The sequence below is a fragment of the Bombina bombina genome, chromosome 6, assembly GCF_027579735.1.
Source record: "Bombina bombina isolate aBomBom1 chromosome 6, aBomBom1.pri, whole genome shotgun sequence".
Classification (NCBI taxonomy): Eukaryota; Metazoa; Chordata; class Amphibia; order Anura; family Bombinatoridae; genus Bombina; species Bombina bombina.
This window is the reverse complement of record NC_069504.1, coordinates 426,507,788-426,526,760: the sequence shown is the minus strand read 5'-3', so window position 1 is coordinate 426,526,760 and position 18,973 is coordinate 426,507,788. Positions and strand designations below refer to the sequence as shown.

Sequence of the window (18,973 nt, the reverse complement as noted above, 5' to 3'; positions counted from 1 at the left end):
CCTTCTGCCCGTTTCCACCTCAGACCCCTGCAGTTATGCATGCTCAGACAATGGAACGGGCATTATGCGGATCTGTCTCCGAGATTACATCTGGATCAGGAGACAAGAGATTCTCTTCTTTGGTGGTTGTCTCAGGACCATCTCTCCCAGGGAACCTGCTTCCGCAGACCCACCTGGGTGATTTTGACAACAGACGCCAGCCTGCTGGGATGGGGAGCAGTCTGGGGGCCACTAAAGGCTCATGGGACATGGACTCGGGAGGAGTCTAATCTCCCCATAAACATTCTAGAGCTAAGGGCAATCTTCAATGCTCTTCTGACCTGGCCTCAGTTAGCTTCAGCCCGGTTTATCAGGTTTCAATCAGACAACAGAACGTCAGTGGCTTACATCAACCATCAGGGAGGAACTCTGAGTTCTTTGGCCATGACAGAGGTAGCCAAGATTTTGCAGTGGGCAGAGACCCACAACTGCTGTCTATCTGCTATCCACATTCCAGGAGTGGACAATTGGGAAGCAGAGTTTCTGAGCAGACAGACCTTTCACCCAGGGGAGTGGGAACTTCATCCAGAAGGTGTTTGCCAAATTGGTTCTCAAATGGGGACATCTGGATCTCATGGCATCTCGTCAGAATGCCAAGCTCCCGAGGTACGGGTCAAGGTCGAGGGATCCTCAAGCGGTACTGATAGATGCTCTGGCGGTCCCTTGGAATTTCAGTCTAGCATACCTATTTCCTCCTTTCGCTCTCCTTCCTCGGGTCATTGCTCGAATCAAACAAGAGAGGGCGTCGGTGATACTCATCACACCGGCGTGGCCTCGCAGGATCTGGTATGCAGACCTAGTGAAGATGTCATCTCTTCCACCTTGGAGACTTCCATTGAGGAATGACCTTCTACTTCAAGGGCCCTTCCTTCATCCAAATCTAGATTCTCTGAAGCTGACTGCTTGGAGATTGAACGCTTAATTTTATCTAAGCGTGGTTTTTCAGAGTCGGTCATTGAGACCATGATTCAGGCTTGTAAGCCTGTGACTAGAAGGATTTACCATAATATATGGCGTAAATATCTGAATTGGTGTGAATCCAGAGGCTACTCTTGGAGTAGAGTTTGGATTACTAGAATTTTGTTCTTTCCCCAGGAGGGTCTGGAGAAGCGTTTATCTGCAAGTACTTTGAAGGGTCAAATATCTGCCCTGTCTATTTTGTTGCATAAATGTCTGGTGGATGTACCATACCTGCAATTCTTTTGTCAGGCCTTGGTCAGAATCAGGCCTGTGTTCAAACCTGTTACTCCTTCCTGGAGTCTTAACCTTGTTCTTAAAGTTCTTCAACAGGCTCCGTTTGAGCCTATGCATTCCTTAGATATTAAGTTATTATCTTGGAAAGTTTTGTTTCTTGTTGCAATTTCTTCTGCCCAGAGAGTCTCAGAACTCTCTGCATTGCAGTGTGAATCTCCTTATCTTATTTTTCATTCTGATAAGGCAGTTCTGCGTACTAAGTTGGGGTTCCTTCCTAAGGTGGTTTTGGATAGGAACATTAATCAAGAAATTGTTGTTCCTAGATGTGGTGCGTGCGTTGAAATACTATTTACAGGTGACTAAGGATTTTCGACAGTCTTCGGCTCTGTTTTTTTTCTTTCTCTGGGAAACGTAAGGGTCAGAAAGCTAATCTTTCTTTGTGACTGAAGAGTATTATTCACTTGGCCTATGAAACTCCTGTACAGCAGCCTCCTGAGAGAGTCACGGCTCATTCTACGAGGGCTGTTTCCTCTTCCTGGGCATTTAAACATGAAGCTTCTGTGGGACAGATTTGCAAGGCTGCATCGTGGTCCTCTCTACACACTTTTTCCAAATTCTATAAATGTAATACTTTTGCCTTGGCTGAGGCTTCTTTTGGGAGAAAGGTTCTTCAAGCAGTGGTGCCTTCCGTTTAGGTTCCCTGTCTTGTCCCTCCCTTATCGGTGTCCTCTAGCTTGGGTATTGATTCCCAATAGTAATTAGATGATCCGTGAACTCACAGTGTCATTAGAAAGAAAACAAAATTTATGCTTACCTGATAAATTTATTTATTTCCTGACACGGTGAGTCCATGGCCCACCCTGTTTTTTTAAGACGGGTTTTTTGTTGTATTATAAGCCTCAGGCACCTCTGCACCTTGTTGCTTCCTTTCTCTCCTTTTACTTTGGTCGAATGACTGGTGTTGGAGGGAAGGGAGGGGATATTTAACAGCTTTGCTGTGGTGCTCTTTGCCGCCTCCTGCTGGGCAGAAGTGATATTCCCAATAGTAATTAGATGATCCGTGGACTTGCCGTGTCAAGAAAGAGAGCAATATATCATCACTGTACCGGTATCAGCACTGTCTGCTAATGATTAAGGTTAGCATCATTGTGTGCCAGAGTTTAAGTACATAACTGTATATCGGTTTCAGTGTTGACATCAATGTGCTTCACCGTGTGTATCTTGGTATTTAAACCTACTAAATTGTGCATTCTGGCTATTTTTAAAAAAAAAAAAAAAATATTTGATGATTTAGAATAAAGCGTGTTGGTTTTCTTTTGCAGAAAGTCGATGGTTGTAACAAGATGACATGCTCTGGCTGCATGCAGTATTTCTGCTGGCTGTGCATGAACCCGCTATCAAGAGGAAACCCTTACACCCACTTCAACAACCCTTCTTCACCTTGCTTCAACCAGTATGTATATTCTAGCTTTTCTTATTGCATACACTGAACATTTAAATTGACATAATATGCAAATCCCCATGAAATATATTATACTTCAGAACCCTAATCCTGCTCGATTTTATATAATAATTGCTTGGTCAGTGTAGTAGCACATTTATATCTGTTCTTTGTTGACTTCAGCAGAGGGAATGAAATCAAGAATACCCTGGACTGCAAAACACTGTAATGTTTGCTAAAAAACCCCAAAATGTATGCTTACCTTTATAAATTTATTTTTTTCATGGTGGTGAGAGTTCACGAGCCATAACTGGTAGGCTTCAACTTCTAACCTCTAGGAGGAGACAAAGATTCCAAAAACTCGAAGAGTACTTAATCCCTCCCCACCTCTCTGGTATGCTAGTCTTTTGTATAGCCAAGCAAGGATAAGTAGGACAAAGCAGGGAAAATTAAAATTGTCAAATTTTTTTGTGTAAATTTAGTAAAAATTGGTGGGCTGTCACCACAATGAAAGAAATTAAATTTATCAGGTAAGCATACATTTTGTTCATAACACCAAAAGCCTTTTCAGAAGAAGAAAAAACATCAAATTGGTAGAATTTAGTACAGGTATGTAGGGTTGACCATGTTGCTGCCTTGCAAATTTGTTGAATAGTAGCCTAATTTTTGAAAGATCAGGAAGTGGAAACTGATTTAGTAGAATGGGCTGTAATAGGTCTTGGAGGAGACTTTCCCGCTCTAAGTAAGCCTTGTGAATCAAGAAAATTAGCCAAAAAATTAAAGTAACAACTGTGGTCTTCTGGCCTTTGCGTGAACCTGAAAAATTAATAAATCCTTTGTAGCTTGTAAGTAGAATTTTAATGCGCTCACTACATTTAAATTATGTAGGAACATTTCAAAAGTAACCACCTTTAGTAAAAAGTCAAATTTAGTCTTTAAAACCGCCTTATCTTTGTGAAAAAAATAGATAAGGAAGCTCACAAGAAAAAGCTAAAATTTTTAGAAATTCTTCTGGTAGAAGATACTGCTAACAGAAACAATACCTTCCAGACAACTGAATGTCGAAACTATGCATAGGCTCAAATTGAGAGATCTGCAAAACATTTAGAACTAAATTATGGTTCCAAGTTGGAGAAGTTGGTTTAATCGCTGGTCTTATCCTGAGTAGAGCTTGAACAAAGCTCTGAATGTCAGGAAGTTTAGCAATTTTATTGTCCTATAACACAGAGTGCAGAAATCTGACCTTTTTAAGAACTTGCAGATAAACCCTTATCAAAGCCCTCTAGTAAAAATTGAAGGATTATTTGAACAACTGAAACCTTGTTTTCCACACCAGAAAAGAAAAGCTTTCCAAATCTTGTGACAGATTTTTCTTGTAACAGGCTTTTTTTGAGTCTGAAATAAGGTCTTAACTACAGCATCAGAAAAACATCTCTGTTTAAAATTAGAAGTTCAATCTACATGACATCAAGTTGAGAAATTTAAGATCTTGATGATAAAAAGGGCCTTGAAACAGTAGGTTGTGTCCTAGTGGAAGAGACCAAGGAGGACAACTGTACATCTGTACATCTGTACTAGATCTGCAAACCCAGTTCTGCATGGCCAAGCTGTAGCAATCAGACTTACTGATGAGAGCTCTTATATGATCCAAGCTATCACTCTTGGCAGCAGAACAGTTGGAGGAAATATGTAAGCAAGATTAAAAGACTAAGGAGCTGCTGGAGCAACTACAAACTCCGCCTGTGTATCCCTGGATTTTGCAAAATTACTGGGAAGTTTGTTCAAATGAGAAGCCATCAGGTCTATCTCTGGTAGACCCCATTGATTTACAATCTAATTAAAAACTTCCAGGTGTAGAGACCATTCCCCAGGGTGAAGGGATTGGTGACTGGAATGTGGATTGCAGAAATTGTACAGTGATTGTTCTTTGCCCAAGTTAAAATTTGAGAAACATCCTTCATCGCTAGAGAACCACTTAATAATTTATATAGGCTACTGCTACAACATTGTTTGATTGAAAAAACACAGATACGTCTCTTGTTTCAGAAGAGGCCAGTTCTGAAAGGCCCTAAAGATAGCATGAAGTTCCAAGATATTTATTTGAAACCTTGCCTTCTGAGGAGACCATACCCCATGTGCTCTCCTGGACCCCCATACTGCACCAAAACCTGAGAGACTTGCATCTGTCATGATTATTAACCAAGTTTGGCGACAAAGGATGCCATTAGAGAAGTAGACTGGTGATCTATCCACAAGGATAGAGATTGTTTTGTTGTGGAATCCTAAAGGATCCTTTGTGAAAGTAGAGTGTAGTCTTATTACAGACAAGAGACTTCCCAGAACATTTGTACAGATTCTTGAGCAGTAGACAGACCAAATGGTAGAGGACCAAACAGAAAATGTTTGTCCTGGAATGCAAATCTCAGGATTTGTTGATGGTCTTTTGTGGATAGAAAAATGAAGGTAAGCATCCTTCAAGTCTATCACGGACATATATTGTCCCAGCTGTACAAGGGGTAGAATAGTCTAATTTGTTACCATTTTGAAGGTAGACATTCTGAGAAACTTGTTTAAAGATTTCAAATCCAGAATAGGCCTGAAAGTTCCCTCTTTTTTGGTGAACAACAGATTGGAATAAAAATCATGGCCCTGTTCTTACATAGGAACTGGAACTATTAATCACATGAGCTCTAGATCCTGAAAACATTTAAAAAATCTTGAGCTTTTACATGGTCCTTTGGAACATGGGACAGACAAACTTCCTCTGAGAGGCTTTGATTTGAAACCCATTCTGCATCACTGATTATTTATGTTAAGACCCTAAAGATCTTAAACAAACTAAACACAGGCCTTCCAAAAAAAGGCTTAAAGGAACACTGAGCCCAATTTTTTTCTTTTGTGATTTAGATAGAGCATGCAATTTTAAGCAACTTTCTAATTTACTCCTATTATCAATTTCTCTTGCAAGATGTATCGAGTCCACGGATTCATCCATACTTGTGGGATATTCTCCTTCCTTACAGGAAGTGGCAAAGAGAGCACCCACAGCAGAGCTGTCTATATAGCTCCTCCCTTAGCTCCACCCCCCAGTCATTCTCTTTGCCTACTCTAAGTACTAGGAAGGGTAAAGTGAGTGTGGTGACAAAAATGTTAGTTTTTATTTTAAATGGTGTGTACTATTCACTCTCTGGCAGAAAAGGGATGAAGATTTCTGCAAGGAGGATGATAATCTTAGCACTTTGTAACTAAGATCCACTGCTGTTCTCACGAAGGCTGAGGAGTACAGGAAAACTTCAATTGGGGGAACGGTTTGCATGCTAAGCTGCATTGAGGTATGTTCAGTCAATGTTTTTCTAGACAGACTGTGATATTCTAGAAAAGGCTGACAATATCCCCATGAGGGAAGGGTAATCTGTATTCAGACACTTAATATAGAATCCCAGCTTGCATAAAGGGCTTATTTGTTACTGGTGGCACTTATAGGAAAAACGTTTTTTTTATTGAACACTTAAGGTTTTTTGGGGGACTTTAAGGGGTCATTGTGGCTTATTTGAGGGTTATTAACCCACATGGCTAGTTTAGAAACACTTTGGTGTGTTTCTTTTAGGCCCCACTAACATTGAGTGAGGTGGGAGGGGCCTCAGTTGCACAGTTTCTTTTACTCTGAAGACATCCAGCTGCTTCTCCAGAGGGTCTTGCTGTGTTTGAGGGCCTGAAAGAAGTTTTTTCCCCACAAATCTATCCTAAAGGGCAGGTAGGCGCCATAGCAGAGCTGTGGCAAGGTGCTGAACGTTTTTATACCGGTTTTTGATGTTTTGTCAATCCGGTTTTTACATTAAGGGGTTGATTGTTTATTTGGCTGGCTGTGCAAACTTACTAAGGCTTTATGATTCTACTGTAAACATTTCGTAAAGTTTACTGCTTTTTTAAACTGTTTTGCAGAGTTTGTGCATCTTTTTTTCTCTTAAAGGCACGGTACTGTTTTTTTCTAAGTATTATTTACTTTGAATAAAGTGTTTTCCAAGCTTGCTTGTTTCATTACTAGCCTGTTTAACATGTCTGACACCAAGGAAAATCCTTATTCAATGTGTTTAGAAGCCATTGTGGAACCCCCTCTTAGAATGTGTCCCACTTGCACTGATATGTCTATAAATTATAAAGAGCATATTATAGCACTTAAAAATATAGCAATAGATGATTCTCAGACAGAAGGAATTGAGGGATTGCCATCTAGCTCTCCCCAAGTGTCACAACCAGTAACGCCCGCACAAGTGACGCCAAGTACCTCTAGTGCGTCGACTTCATTTACTTTACAAGACATGGCCACAGTTATGAATATAACCCTCACAGAGGTTTTATCTAGACTGCCTGGTTTACAAGGAAAGCGTGACAGCTCTGGTATCCGATATACCCTCACAATGTTCTGAAGTAAGGGTAAGGGATTTGCTATATGAGGGAGAGATTTCTGATTCAGGAAAGACGCTCCCTCAGACAGATTCTGATATGACGGCCTTTAAATTTAAGCTTGAACACCTCCGCTTGTTGCTCAGGGAGGTATTAGCTACTCTGGATGATTGTAACCCTATAGTGGTCCCAGAGAAATTGTGTAAAATGGACAAATACTTAGAGGTTCCTGTTTACACTGATGTTTTTCCAGTCCCTAAGAGGATTGCGAATATTGTTACTAAGGAGTGGGATAGACCAGGTATACCGTTCGCTCCCATATGTTTCCCATATCTGACACCATGCGGGACTTGTGGCAGACGGTTCCTAAGGTGGAGGGAGCTGTTTCTACTCTCGCTAAGCGTACAACTATACCTATCAAAGACAGTTGTGCTTTCAAAGATCCTATGGATAAAAAATTAGAGGGTCTCCTAAAGAAAAGTTTTGTTCATCAAGGTTTTCTTCTCCAACCTATTGTGTGCATTGTTCCTGTAACTACTGCAGCTGCTTTCTGGTTCGAGGCTTTAGAAGAGGCTCTTCAGATGGAGACTCCATTAGAGGATATTATGGATAGAATTAAGGCCCTTAAGTTGGCTAATTCTTTCATTACAGATGCCGCTTTCCAACTGGCTAAATTAGCGGCAAAGAATTCAGGTTTTGCCATTTTAGCACGCAGGGCGTTATGGCTTAAGTCCTGGTCTGCTGATGTGTCATCAAAATCTAAACTTTTGAACATCCCTTTCAAAGGAAAGGCCCTATTTGGGCCTGAACTGAAAGAGATTATTTCAGACATCACTGGAGGGAAAGGCCACGCCCTCCCTCAGGATAAAACAAATAAAATGAGGACCAAACAAAATAATTTTCGTTCCTTTCGGAACATCAAGGGTGGTCCAGCTTCAGCTTCCCCTGCTGCAAATCAAGAGGGGAATTTTGCCCAATCCAAGTCAGTCTGGAGACCTAACCAGACTTGGAACAAGGGTAAACAGGCCAAGAAGCCTGCTGCTCCAAGACAGCATGAAGGGGTAGCCCCCGATCCGGGACTGGATCTAGTAAGGGGCAGACTCTCTCTCTTCGCTCAGGCTTGGGCAAGAGATGTTCACGATTCCTGGGCTTTAGAAATTGTGTCCCAGGGATATCTTCTGGACTTCAAAGACTCCCCCCCAAGGGGGAGATTTCACATTTCTCAATTGTCTGCAAACCAGACAAAGAGAGAGGCGTTCTTACGCTGTGTAGAATAATTCCTATTGGAGACTGAGGAAATAACACCTGTCCTTTATACATTACCAAAAATCCATAAGGACAAGGTAGCTCCACCAGGACGCCCTATAGTGGCAGGAATCGGATCAATCCTGTCCAATGCCTCCATTTTCCTTGATAAATATCTAAGACCTTTTGTGGGATCTAACTCCTACATAAGAGATACAGGTGATTTTTTGAAGAAAATACATAGTCTTGATCTAAGTGAGGGAAAAGGTATTCTGTATAGTATGGATGTAGTAAGTTTGTACACATCCATTACACATGAAGCAGGAATTGGAGCAGTAAATAGAATACTGAGCAATAGCACAGAGATAAGTGAGATGCAGAGAAATTGTATTGTTGAACTGCTAGGTATTGTACTGCGGTGTAATTACTTCCTATTCCAAGATGACTATTTTCTGCAACTTCAGGGCACGGCCATGGGTTCCAATGTCGCTCCCACATACGCGAACATTTTCATGAATGTGTTTGAAGAGCATGTGGTGTACAGCCACCCTTTATTTATTCTATATGGCGCCACATGGTGGCGCTATATAGATGATGTGTTCGGTGTGTGGTTGGGCGACATTGGGACCCTGGAACAGTTCTTTAAGGATTTGAATAGCGCTACCCTTTAATATTAAATTTAAACTTGTCCATAGTGAAGAAAGCATTAACTTTCTAGATACCAAAGTTTATAAGTCTGGGACTTCATTGTCAGTAGATCTGTATAGAAAGGAAACAGATTGTAACAATCTATTACACTACAGTAGTGCACATCCTCCCACTCTCACTAGATCTCTACCAAAGAGCCAGTTTCTGCGTGTAAGACGCATAGTATCAGACGAGAGTCTGGCACTGGAGAGACTTAGTGAGATAGGGAATGCATTCACAAAGAGAGGCTATCCATCTAAAATGATACAGGAGGGCATAAATAGCGCTCTAGACATTCCGAGGGCTAAGTTGTTAGAACAACAAAATAATAAAGAAAAGGACCAAACAGATAGAATGGTATTTGTGAGTAATTTTTCTCCCCTTAGTGATAAAATACAAGGGATTATAAGAAAGCACTGGAGTGTACTAAGTGAATGTAACCCTAAAGTAAAGGAATTTCAAGTACCGCCAATGCCTGCATACAGGAGGGGTAAAAATCTTAAGGATACCCTTGTTAGGGCAGATATAGGACCCGGTAAAACGAAAGTGCAGAGGTATATTGACAAAAAAAACAATGGTTGCTTTCCCTGCCTAAATTGTACTAACTGTAACAATATGGTGTGGGGCTCTACATTTTGCCACCCACGTACAGGCAAGAAATTTTTGATTAGAGGTTATTTCACCTGTAACACAGAATATGCTGTGTATCTAATCAAATGCCCATGTGGGTGGGGCTATGTAGGAGAGACCACCCGTAAGGTGCGCGAGAGGTTGAACCAACACAAGAGTAGCATAATAACAGGAGATGTAGATGCACCTGTGGCTCACCATTTTTTGACAGCTGGGCATAGTCTGAGTCAAATTAGATTTCAGATTATAGATCATGTAGAGAAACCCAGGAGGGGGGGCAACAGAGAGAAAAAACTTCAGCAAAAAGAATTGTTTTGGATCTATACATTAGGTACTATGTGGCCAGGAGGTATGAATAGAGAAATGGATTGGAGTATTTTCTGATTACTGTCCCTTTAATATAAGAGGTAAAGGCTTAAAAAAGGTCTAAAAAATTCTTAGAGCTAACAAAAAGTATAGGTATCTTTGATTTAGAATGTCTATGTTGTGTACACACAATGATAAATCAACTGTGAAGTTATATGAGAACCTCTAAGAAAAGAGGTGTGTGAACACTAGGTGGAGTTAACTGATGTAGATAGATTATCACAGGTGTGTATTGTAATTGAATGGGAGGGGTTAAGGGTATTTTAAGCCTGTATATGTCAGTGTGATTTTATACATGATTAAGGACAGTTGGTCCGAAACGTTGTATTAACTTTTTGGCAAAAATAAAAATCTTTTTATTCAGTGCTGCTGCAGCTTGAACTTTCTACGCTGTGTAGAAGACCTACATACCATGGGAGTGATCCGCCCAGTTCCAAAAGCGGAACAAGGGCTAGGTTTTTACTCAAACTTGTTTGTGGTTCCCAAAAAAGAGGGAGCTTTCAGACCAATCTTGGATCTCAAAATTCTAAACAAATTCCTCAGTGTACCATCTTTCAAGATGGAGACTATTCGGACTATTCTACCTCTGATCCAGGAGGGTCAATATATGACTACCGTGGACTTAAAGGATGCGTAGCTACACATCCCTATTCACAGAGATCATCATCAATTCCTCAGATGCGCCTTTCTGGACAGGCATTACCACTTTGTGGCCCTTCCCTTTGGGTTGGCCACGGCTCCCAGAATTTTCACAAAGGTGCTAGGGTCCCTTTTGGCGGTTTGAAGACCGTGGGGCATAGCAGTGGTGCCTTATCTAGACGACATCTTAATTCAGGCGTCGACTTTACAGTTAACCAAGTCTCACACAGACATCGTGTTGGTTTTTCTGAGATCTCACGGGTGGAAAGTGAACATAAAAAAGAGTTCTCTCTTCCCTCTCACAAGAGTTTCCTTTCTAGGGACTCTGATAGACTCGGTAGAAATGAAAATATTTCTGACAGAGGTCAGAAAATCAAAACTCTTAACCACTTGCTGAGCTCTTCATTCCATTTCTGGCTCAGTTTATGGAGGTAATTGGACTCATGGTAGCGGCAATGGACATAGTTCCTTTTGCCCGCCTACACCTCAGACCACTGCAACTATGCATGCTCAAACAGTGGAATGAGGATTATGCAGATTTATCTCCTCAAATACATCTGGATCAGGAGACCAGAGATTCTCTTCTCTGGTGGTTGTCTCAGGACCACCTGGCTCAGGGATTGTCTCCCCGCAGTACGATGGTGAGGATGAGAGCGCTTACAAGCTTAATAGGAGTATATAATGAGGTATAACAGAGATGGTATACGTGTTACCGTATCTGAACTGATAAAACAGATGATATAGTATAACATTTATAATTTAATAACATATATTATTACATTATACAATAGCATGGATCGATGACAAATGTTAAAATCAAATAAGAACAATTGTTGTACTAGCCTAAACGAATAATGTAGCAGTAAAACAATGGTAATATGGGTGCACAGAACAATCAAAACAGTAAAAATGTCCCAAAAAAAGGATAAAAAATCCAATAATGTCTATTTAGTGATATCCAATACAAAAGATGTCCAAGAGTAAAAAAACAAAATCCAAATAAAAATAAAAACAGCGGGGTGTCCACGAAGTGAGTCAATATTTCAATTCAAAATAAATCCACAATAAAATCCGTATGTTAGTGGGTATCCAAAATCCAAAAAACAGTGTTCAAAAAGCAGTAATAAATCGTGCTTCCAAAAGATAAAAAACAAAAACGAGTGGTGATATAAAAACTGGTGTTAATAAAAAATAAAAAATGTGTAGAAAACTTGGTGTCAGTGGTTAAGTATCAGTTAATCCATATAGAAAATTCTTAAAACCTGTAAAAAATGAAAGAAAACACAATGGTGCAATAAAGTTTTTACACTTAATAAATGATAGGAAATAAGCTTACCAGTATGTCTGTGTCTGTCTACGCGTTTCGGTCTGTAACAAGGCCTTTCTCAAGACTTGTCTCCCCGCAGGCCAGAGTGGATCATTGTAACGACAGATGCCAGCCTGCTAGGCTGGGGTGCAGTCTGGAACTCCCTGAAAGCACAGGCATTATGGTCTCGGGAGGAAACTCTCCTCCCAATAAACATTCTAGAACTGAGAGCGATATTCAATGCGCTTCAGGCGTGGCCTCAGCTAGCTGCTGCCAAATTCATCAGGTTTCAGTCGGACAACATCATGACTGTAGCTTATATCAATCATCAAGGAGGAACACGGAGTCCTCTAGCGATGATGGAAGTAAACAAAATAATCCGATGGGCGGAAACTCATTCTTGCCATCTTTTAGCAATCCATATCCCATGGGTAGAGAACTGGGAGGCGGATTTCCTAAGTCGTCAGACTTTTCATCCGGGCGAGTGGGAGCTCCATCCGGAAGTATTTGCCCAGCTGACTCAGCTATGGGGCACACCAGAATTGGATCTGATGGCGTCCCGTCAGAACGCCAAGCTTCCTTGTTACGGGTCCAGGTCCTGGGATCCCCAGGCGGTACTGATAGATGCTCTAGCAGTGCCCTGGTCCTTCAATCTGGCCTATGTATTTCCACCGTTTCCTCTCCTCCCACGTCTGGTTGCCAGAATCAAGCAGGAGAGAGCTTCGGTGATTCTAATAACACCTGCGTGGCCACGCAGGACTTGGTATGCAGACCTAGTGGACATGTCATCTGTTCCACCGTGGACTCTGCCATTGAGGCAGGACCTTCTAATCCAAGGTCCTTTCAAGCATCCAAATCTAATTTCTCTGCGTTTGACTGCTTGGAGATTGAACGCCTGATTTTATCAAAGCGTGGTTTCTCTAAGTCGGTCATTGATACCCTGATTCAAGCTAGAAAGCCTGTCACAAGGAAAATCTATCATAAGATTTGGCGCAAATATCTTTGTTGGTGTGAATCCAAGGGTTACTCGTGGAGTAAGATTAGGATTCCTAGAATATTGTCTTTTCTCCATGAAGGATTGGAGAAGGGGTTATCAGCTAGCTCCTTAAAAGGACAGATTTCTGCTTTGTCTATTCTTTTACACAAGCGTCTGGCAGATGTCCCAGATGTTCAAGCGTTTAGTCAGGCTTAAGTCAGAATCAAGCCTGTATTCAAACCTGTTGCTCCGCCATGGAGCCTAAACTTAGTTCTTAAAGTTCTTCAAGGGGTTCCGTTTGAACCTATGCATTCCATAGATATTAAGCTTCTATCTTGGAAAGTTCTGTTTTTAGTAGCTATCTCTTCGGCTCGAAGAGTTTCTGAGTTATCTGCTTTACAGTGTGACTCACCTTATCTTGTTTTCCATGCAGATAAGGTGGTTTTGCGTACCAAACCTGGATTCCTTCCTAAGGTTGTTTCTAATAGGAATATCAATCAGGAAATTGTTGTTCCTTCGCTGTGTCCTAATCCTCCTTCAAAGAAGGAACGTCTGTTGCACAATCTTGATGTGGTTCGTGCTTTAAAGTTCTACTTACAAGCAACCAAAGATTTCCGTCAAACATCTTCATTGTTTGTTGTTTATTCTGGTAAGCGGAGAGGCCAAAAGGCTATGGCTACCTCTCTTTCTTTTTGGCTGAAAAGCATCATCCGTTTGGCTTATGAGACTGCTGGCCAGCAGCCTCCTGGAAGGATTACTGCTCATTCTACTAGAGCAGTGGCTTCCACGTGGGTTTTTAAAATGAGGCTTCTGTTGAACAGATTTGTAAGGCGGCGACTTGGTCTTTGCTTCATACTTTTTCCAAATTTTACAAATTCAATACTTTTGCTTCTTCGGAGGCTATTTTTGGGAGAAAGGTTCTACAAGCAGTGGTGCCTTCCGTTTAAGGTACCTGTCTTGTCCCTCCCTTCATCCATGTCCTAAAGCTTTGGTATTGGTATCCCACAAGTATGGATGAATCCGTGGACTCGATACATCTTGCAAGGGAAAACAGAATTTATGCTTACCTGAAAAATTTCTTTCTCTTGCGATGTATCGAGTCCACGGCCCGCCCTGTCTATTTAAGACTGGTAGTATATTTTTATTTAAAAAACTTCAGTCAACTCTGCACCCTATAGTTTCTCCTTTTTCTTCCTAGCCTTCGGTCGAATGACTGGGGGGTGGAGCTAAGGGAGGAGCTATAAAGACAGCTCTGCTGTGGGTGCTCTCTTTGCCACTTCCTGTAAGGAAGGAGAATATCCCACAAGTATGGATGAATCCATGGACTCGATACATTGCAAGAGAGAGAAATTTATCAGGTAAGCATAAATTCAGTTTTTTCTTCGTTCTCTTGCTATCTTTATTTGAAAAAGAAGGCATCTAAGCTTTTTTTATTGGTTCAGTACTCTGGACAGCACTTTTTTTTATTGGTGGATGAATTTATCCACCAATCAGCAAGAACATCCCAGGTTGTTCACCAAAAATGGGCCGGCATCTAAACTTACTTTCTTGCATTTCAAATAAAGATACCAAGAGAATGAAGAAAATTTAATAGTAGGAATAAATTAAAAAGTTGCTTAAAATGTCATGCTCTATCTTCATGAAAGAAAAAAATTTGGTTCAATGTCCCTTTAACCTGCCACTTCACAAAAAAATAACCTAAATCGGGGGCCACACCTTCATGTTGACTTTGTAGAGGTAGGCTTTTTTGAGTGTTTGACCTTTTTCCAATTGGGGTTGGACTTCCAGGAGGATCTGGAAGAATCTAGTTTTTGTGAAGAGTAGGAGGACCTAGATTGACAAATAGAATGATATTGAATAGTAGCTCTGTTTCTCCCTTATACTTATTGTCCTGAGGGAGAAAAGCTAATTTGCCTCCAGTCACAGTAGAGTTTATGGTGTCTAGACCAGGCCTAAACAAAAATTTTCCTTGAAAAGGAAGAGATAAATTTCTAGACTTAGAAACCATGTCAGCTGACCATGATTTGAGCCATGTAGCTCTTCTGGTCAAAACTGTTAAGATCATTTTTTGGCATTAATTCTAATTATATTGACAATAGTAGTACAGATAAAAGCATTTGCTGACCTTAGAAGACTCAAATGACTTTGAAAACCTTCATCTATAGAATCTTATGAAATCTGATGAGAGATTGTTTTTTTATTATTATTTATTTATTATTCCACACTCAATACAGAAAGAAAAATAGAGACATACATTGGCATATAGCAACACAACATAGTGATGCAAACAAAATAACAAAGAAAAACATGAACATGTGATTTATACAGAAAATTATGTCAGTCAAGTCTGCATGCTACTACTAACTAAACTACACATCATATAATTTCTGAAAATAGAATATAAAGCAAACCATCATGTGCTATATTTAGTAGAGTGTTGATATATATATATATATATATATATATATATATATATATATATATATATATACAGTTGGCCCTCGTTTTACAACGGTACACCGTTTCAGAATAACAACCTTTTTTCCAGTCATGTGACTGCTATTGAAAAGCATTAAGAAGCAGTGCATTTATTAAAATAGCCAGTAGGTGGAGCTGTCCGCTTGTGTTGCAGCAAAGCCAAGCAAGCTGAGCTGAAATTAATCAGTTTAATCAGACCTGAGCTATCAAGCAGATTTCAAAGGAACAAGATCTTCCTGTCTGTAACTCAGTCCAGATTAGAATGCATAGAAATAACTGTTTGCAGAAAAATGCAAGTGAAGTCTGTATTGTGTGATTATTTTATTAGGTTTATAATGCTGTCTAGCATTTAAAGTCTTCATTTCAAAGCTTTAAGAATAATGCATTAAGTGTTAATTATGGCAATTCTGAGAGGGGCCTGGAACCTAACACCCTCACTTCCCATTGACTTACATTATAAACTGCGTTTCAATTTACAACGGTTTCGATTTACAACCATTACTTCTGGAACCTAACCCCGGCGTAAACTGAGGGCTACCTGTATATATATTTTATTTTTTTTAAAGTAAAAAAAAATGAATTCAGAAAAAATAAAATAAATTTCATTGATAGGGCGAGTATTACAGACATAGTGGAGCTGTTGAAACAGAAAAATAATCTATACTCTTAATCTTGATGGAATTGTAGAAAAAACATTATAATCATATTTATTTTATGCAAGTGGCAAGAGTCCATGAGCTAGTGACGTATTGAATATACATTCCTACCAGGAGAGGGCAAAGTTTCCCAAACCTCAAAATGCCTATAAATACACATCCCACCTCACACCTCAGTTTTACAAACTTTGCCTCCTTGTGGCAAGTTGTGCTTGATTTTCTTCTGTGAAAGGCGCTTCTAAGCATTTTGAAGCCCAATTCCTCTCTGAGTGCAGTGTTTGTCTGAGGGATGTGAAGAGAGTATTGCCTGATGACACCATGTTTTCGCCTATGGGAAATCTATTCTAAGGCTCTCTGTAAATCAGTCGCAAGGATTCATCTGCTGCCTCCCTTTACAGATCGACAATATACTCCTCTACCATAACCTCTGCTATTTGTTAAGGCTGGTAGAGTCTGTGAAACATACAGTTTTTTTTTTTTCGGAGCTAGTAATTTATTTATAAATTAGGATGCTAAGTATTATGTTAGTCTCATGGAATGTTGATAATCACATTTTATGCAGCTATAATAGCAGTATCCATAAGGCTTTATTTTGGTACAATTTTTTTTTGTTTTTTGTTTATACAATCAAAATTCTTACCTGCTTTTTAGAGTGATAGGAGTTTTAGAAATCCCCTTCAGCTTTGCATGTCGCACATGTGATGATGCTATTTAGGTCATGGGTGACGTGTTGTCATTTTGTGCCAAATTTTCCCCCGACAAAATTGCCGTTATAAGCTCCGCCCCAAGCTCATTCAGTGTTCTCAGTAAACACTTAGAGAGGTATCATGCAGCATTTTATAAGCGTTTTTTATGCATGTTGTATTTAAGCTGATCTAAATTATTCACCTCTATTATGTGACTCTTGTTTAACAAACTGTTAAATATATCTATGAGTACAAATACACACACTGTTATTCTATCTCAGTCTAAATGTACATAGCATTACAGCAGAAATGTAAGATTTTATTGCTACATCTATAGATAAGGCAATGACTGCTATTTTGCCTTCAAATAAATGTATAAGGTTTTTGGAACATTTTCCTAAACTTAGTGAATTAAGTTCTGACCTTCAGCATACTGACGTATCCTCTGATTCAGAGGATGCCACATCAGAGACTGATATAGACAAATCTTTTATATTAAGTTAGAATACATTAGTTCTCTCTTAAAGGAAGTTTTGTTTACTTTGGGTATTGAGGAGTCTAAATCTCCTGATGTTAAAGCTAGTAATTGTCTAAATTCTGTATTTAAGACTGCTATTACTTCTGAAGTATTTCCTATTCCTGGCGCTATCTCTTATGTGATTGCTAAATAATGGTCTAAGCCTGGTACCTCTTTTAACCCTTCTAGGTTTAAGAAATTGTATCCTGTACCCTGAATCTTATCCAAGAAGGGCATATTTACTTTCTGGCTATATTCTTAGACCTGTTATATTTATGGCTGATGTTGCTGCTGCTTCTACTTTTTAATTTGACAGTTTAGCACAGAAGTTATTTTCAGATTCTGAATTATCTAACATTATTGTTTTACTTCAACATGCAAATCATTTTATTTGTGATGCTATATTTGATGTTGGGAAGATCAATGTTAAATCCATGTCTTTAGCCATTCTAACTAGAAGAGGTTTATGGCTTAAATCTTGGAATGCTGACATGATGTATAAAACTAGATTATTATCTCTCTCTTTTCAAGGTAAAGATCTTTTTGGTTTGCAGTTGGATTCTATTATCTCCACTGTTACTGTGGTTAAGGGAGTTTTTCTGCCCCAAGACAAGAAATCTAGTAGTAGATTTAAAGCTCCCAGTCGTTTTCGCTCCTTTCGTCAGAATAGAGAACAGAAAACCACTCCTTCCCCTATGGCCTCTAGCTCTATTTGGACCATCTCTGAATTGGAATACATCCAAGCCTTATAAGAAACCAAATCCTGCCCCTAAACCTATATGAAGGTGAGGCACTCAAGCCAGTTCTTTTGATAGGGGGCAGACTAAAGCTATTTCAAAGAGTTAGGACAGACTCTGTCTAAAATCAGTGGATTCAGAATATAATTTCTTAGGGGTGTCAAATAGAATTCAAAATAAGACTTCCTTTTGGAAGATTCTTTCTTACCCATGTAACAAAAGTCCCAGTAAAAGTTCAAGTATTTCTGATGTGTTTCAGACCTAGAACTTTCAGGGGTAATTTTTTAGTTCCTCAGCATGAACAAGGATTGGGGGTTTTATTCAAATCTATTCATTGTTCCTATGAAGGAAAATTCTTTCAGTCCTATTTTGGATCTGAAAACTTTAAATGGTTTTGTAAGAGTCCCAGCTTTCAAGATAGTGACTATAAGGACTATTCTGCCTTTTGTTCAGCAAGGTCACTTCATGTCAACAATAGACTTACAGGACACTTACCTTCACAATCCGATTCATCCAGATCACTGTCATTTTCTAAGATTCTCTTTTCTAAACAATAATTACCAATTTGTCGCTCTTCCATTTGGCCTTGCAACAGCACCAAGAATATTCTTAATAGTTTTAGGTGCCCTTCTATCTGTAATCAGAGAGCAGGGTATTGCGGTGTTTCCTTATTTGGACGATATTTTGGTACTAGCTCAATCTTTTCATTTAGCAGAATCTCACACAAAACTAGTGTGGTTTCTTCAAAGACATAGTTGGAGGATTAATTTACCAAAGAGTTTCTTGATTCCTCAGACAAGGGTCACCTTTTTTAGGTTTCTAGATAGATTCAGTGTCCATGTCTCATTCTCTGACAGACAAGAGACAAATTAAGTTGGTTTTAGCTTGTCTAAACCTTCAGTCTCTATAATTCCCTTCAGTGGCTATGTGCATGGAAGTTTTAGGTCTCATGACTGCAGCATCGAACACAAT

The 18,973-nt window shown here is 39.7% G+C and overlaps 1 protein-coding gene across 2 annotated transcripts in view; it reads left to right on the top strand.

Moving 5' to 3' along the window:
- Positions 1-18,973, top strand: part of RNF14 (ring finger protein 14) — a 243,020-nt gene that overhangs the window by 194,061 nt on the left and 29,986 nt on the right. For both annotated transcript variants that reach the window (XM_053717169.1, XM_053717168.1), the window contains exon 7: positions 2,556-2,686. In XM_053717169.1, coding sequence (XP_053573144.1) covers positions 2,556-2,686 — 131 coding nt within the window. The remainder of the gene's footprint in view (positions 1-2,555; positions 2,687-18,973) is intronic.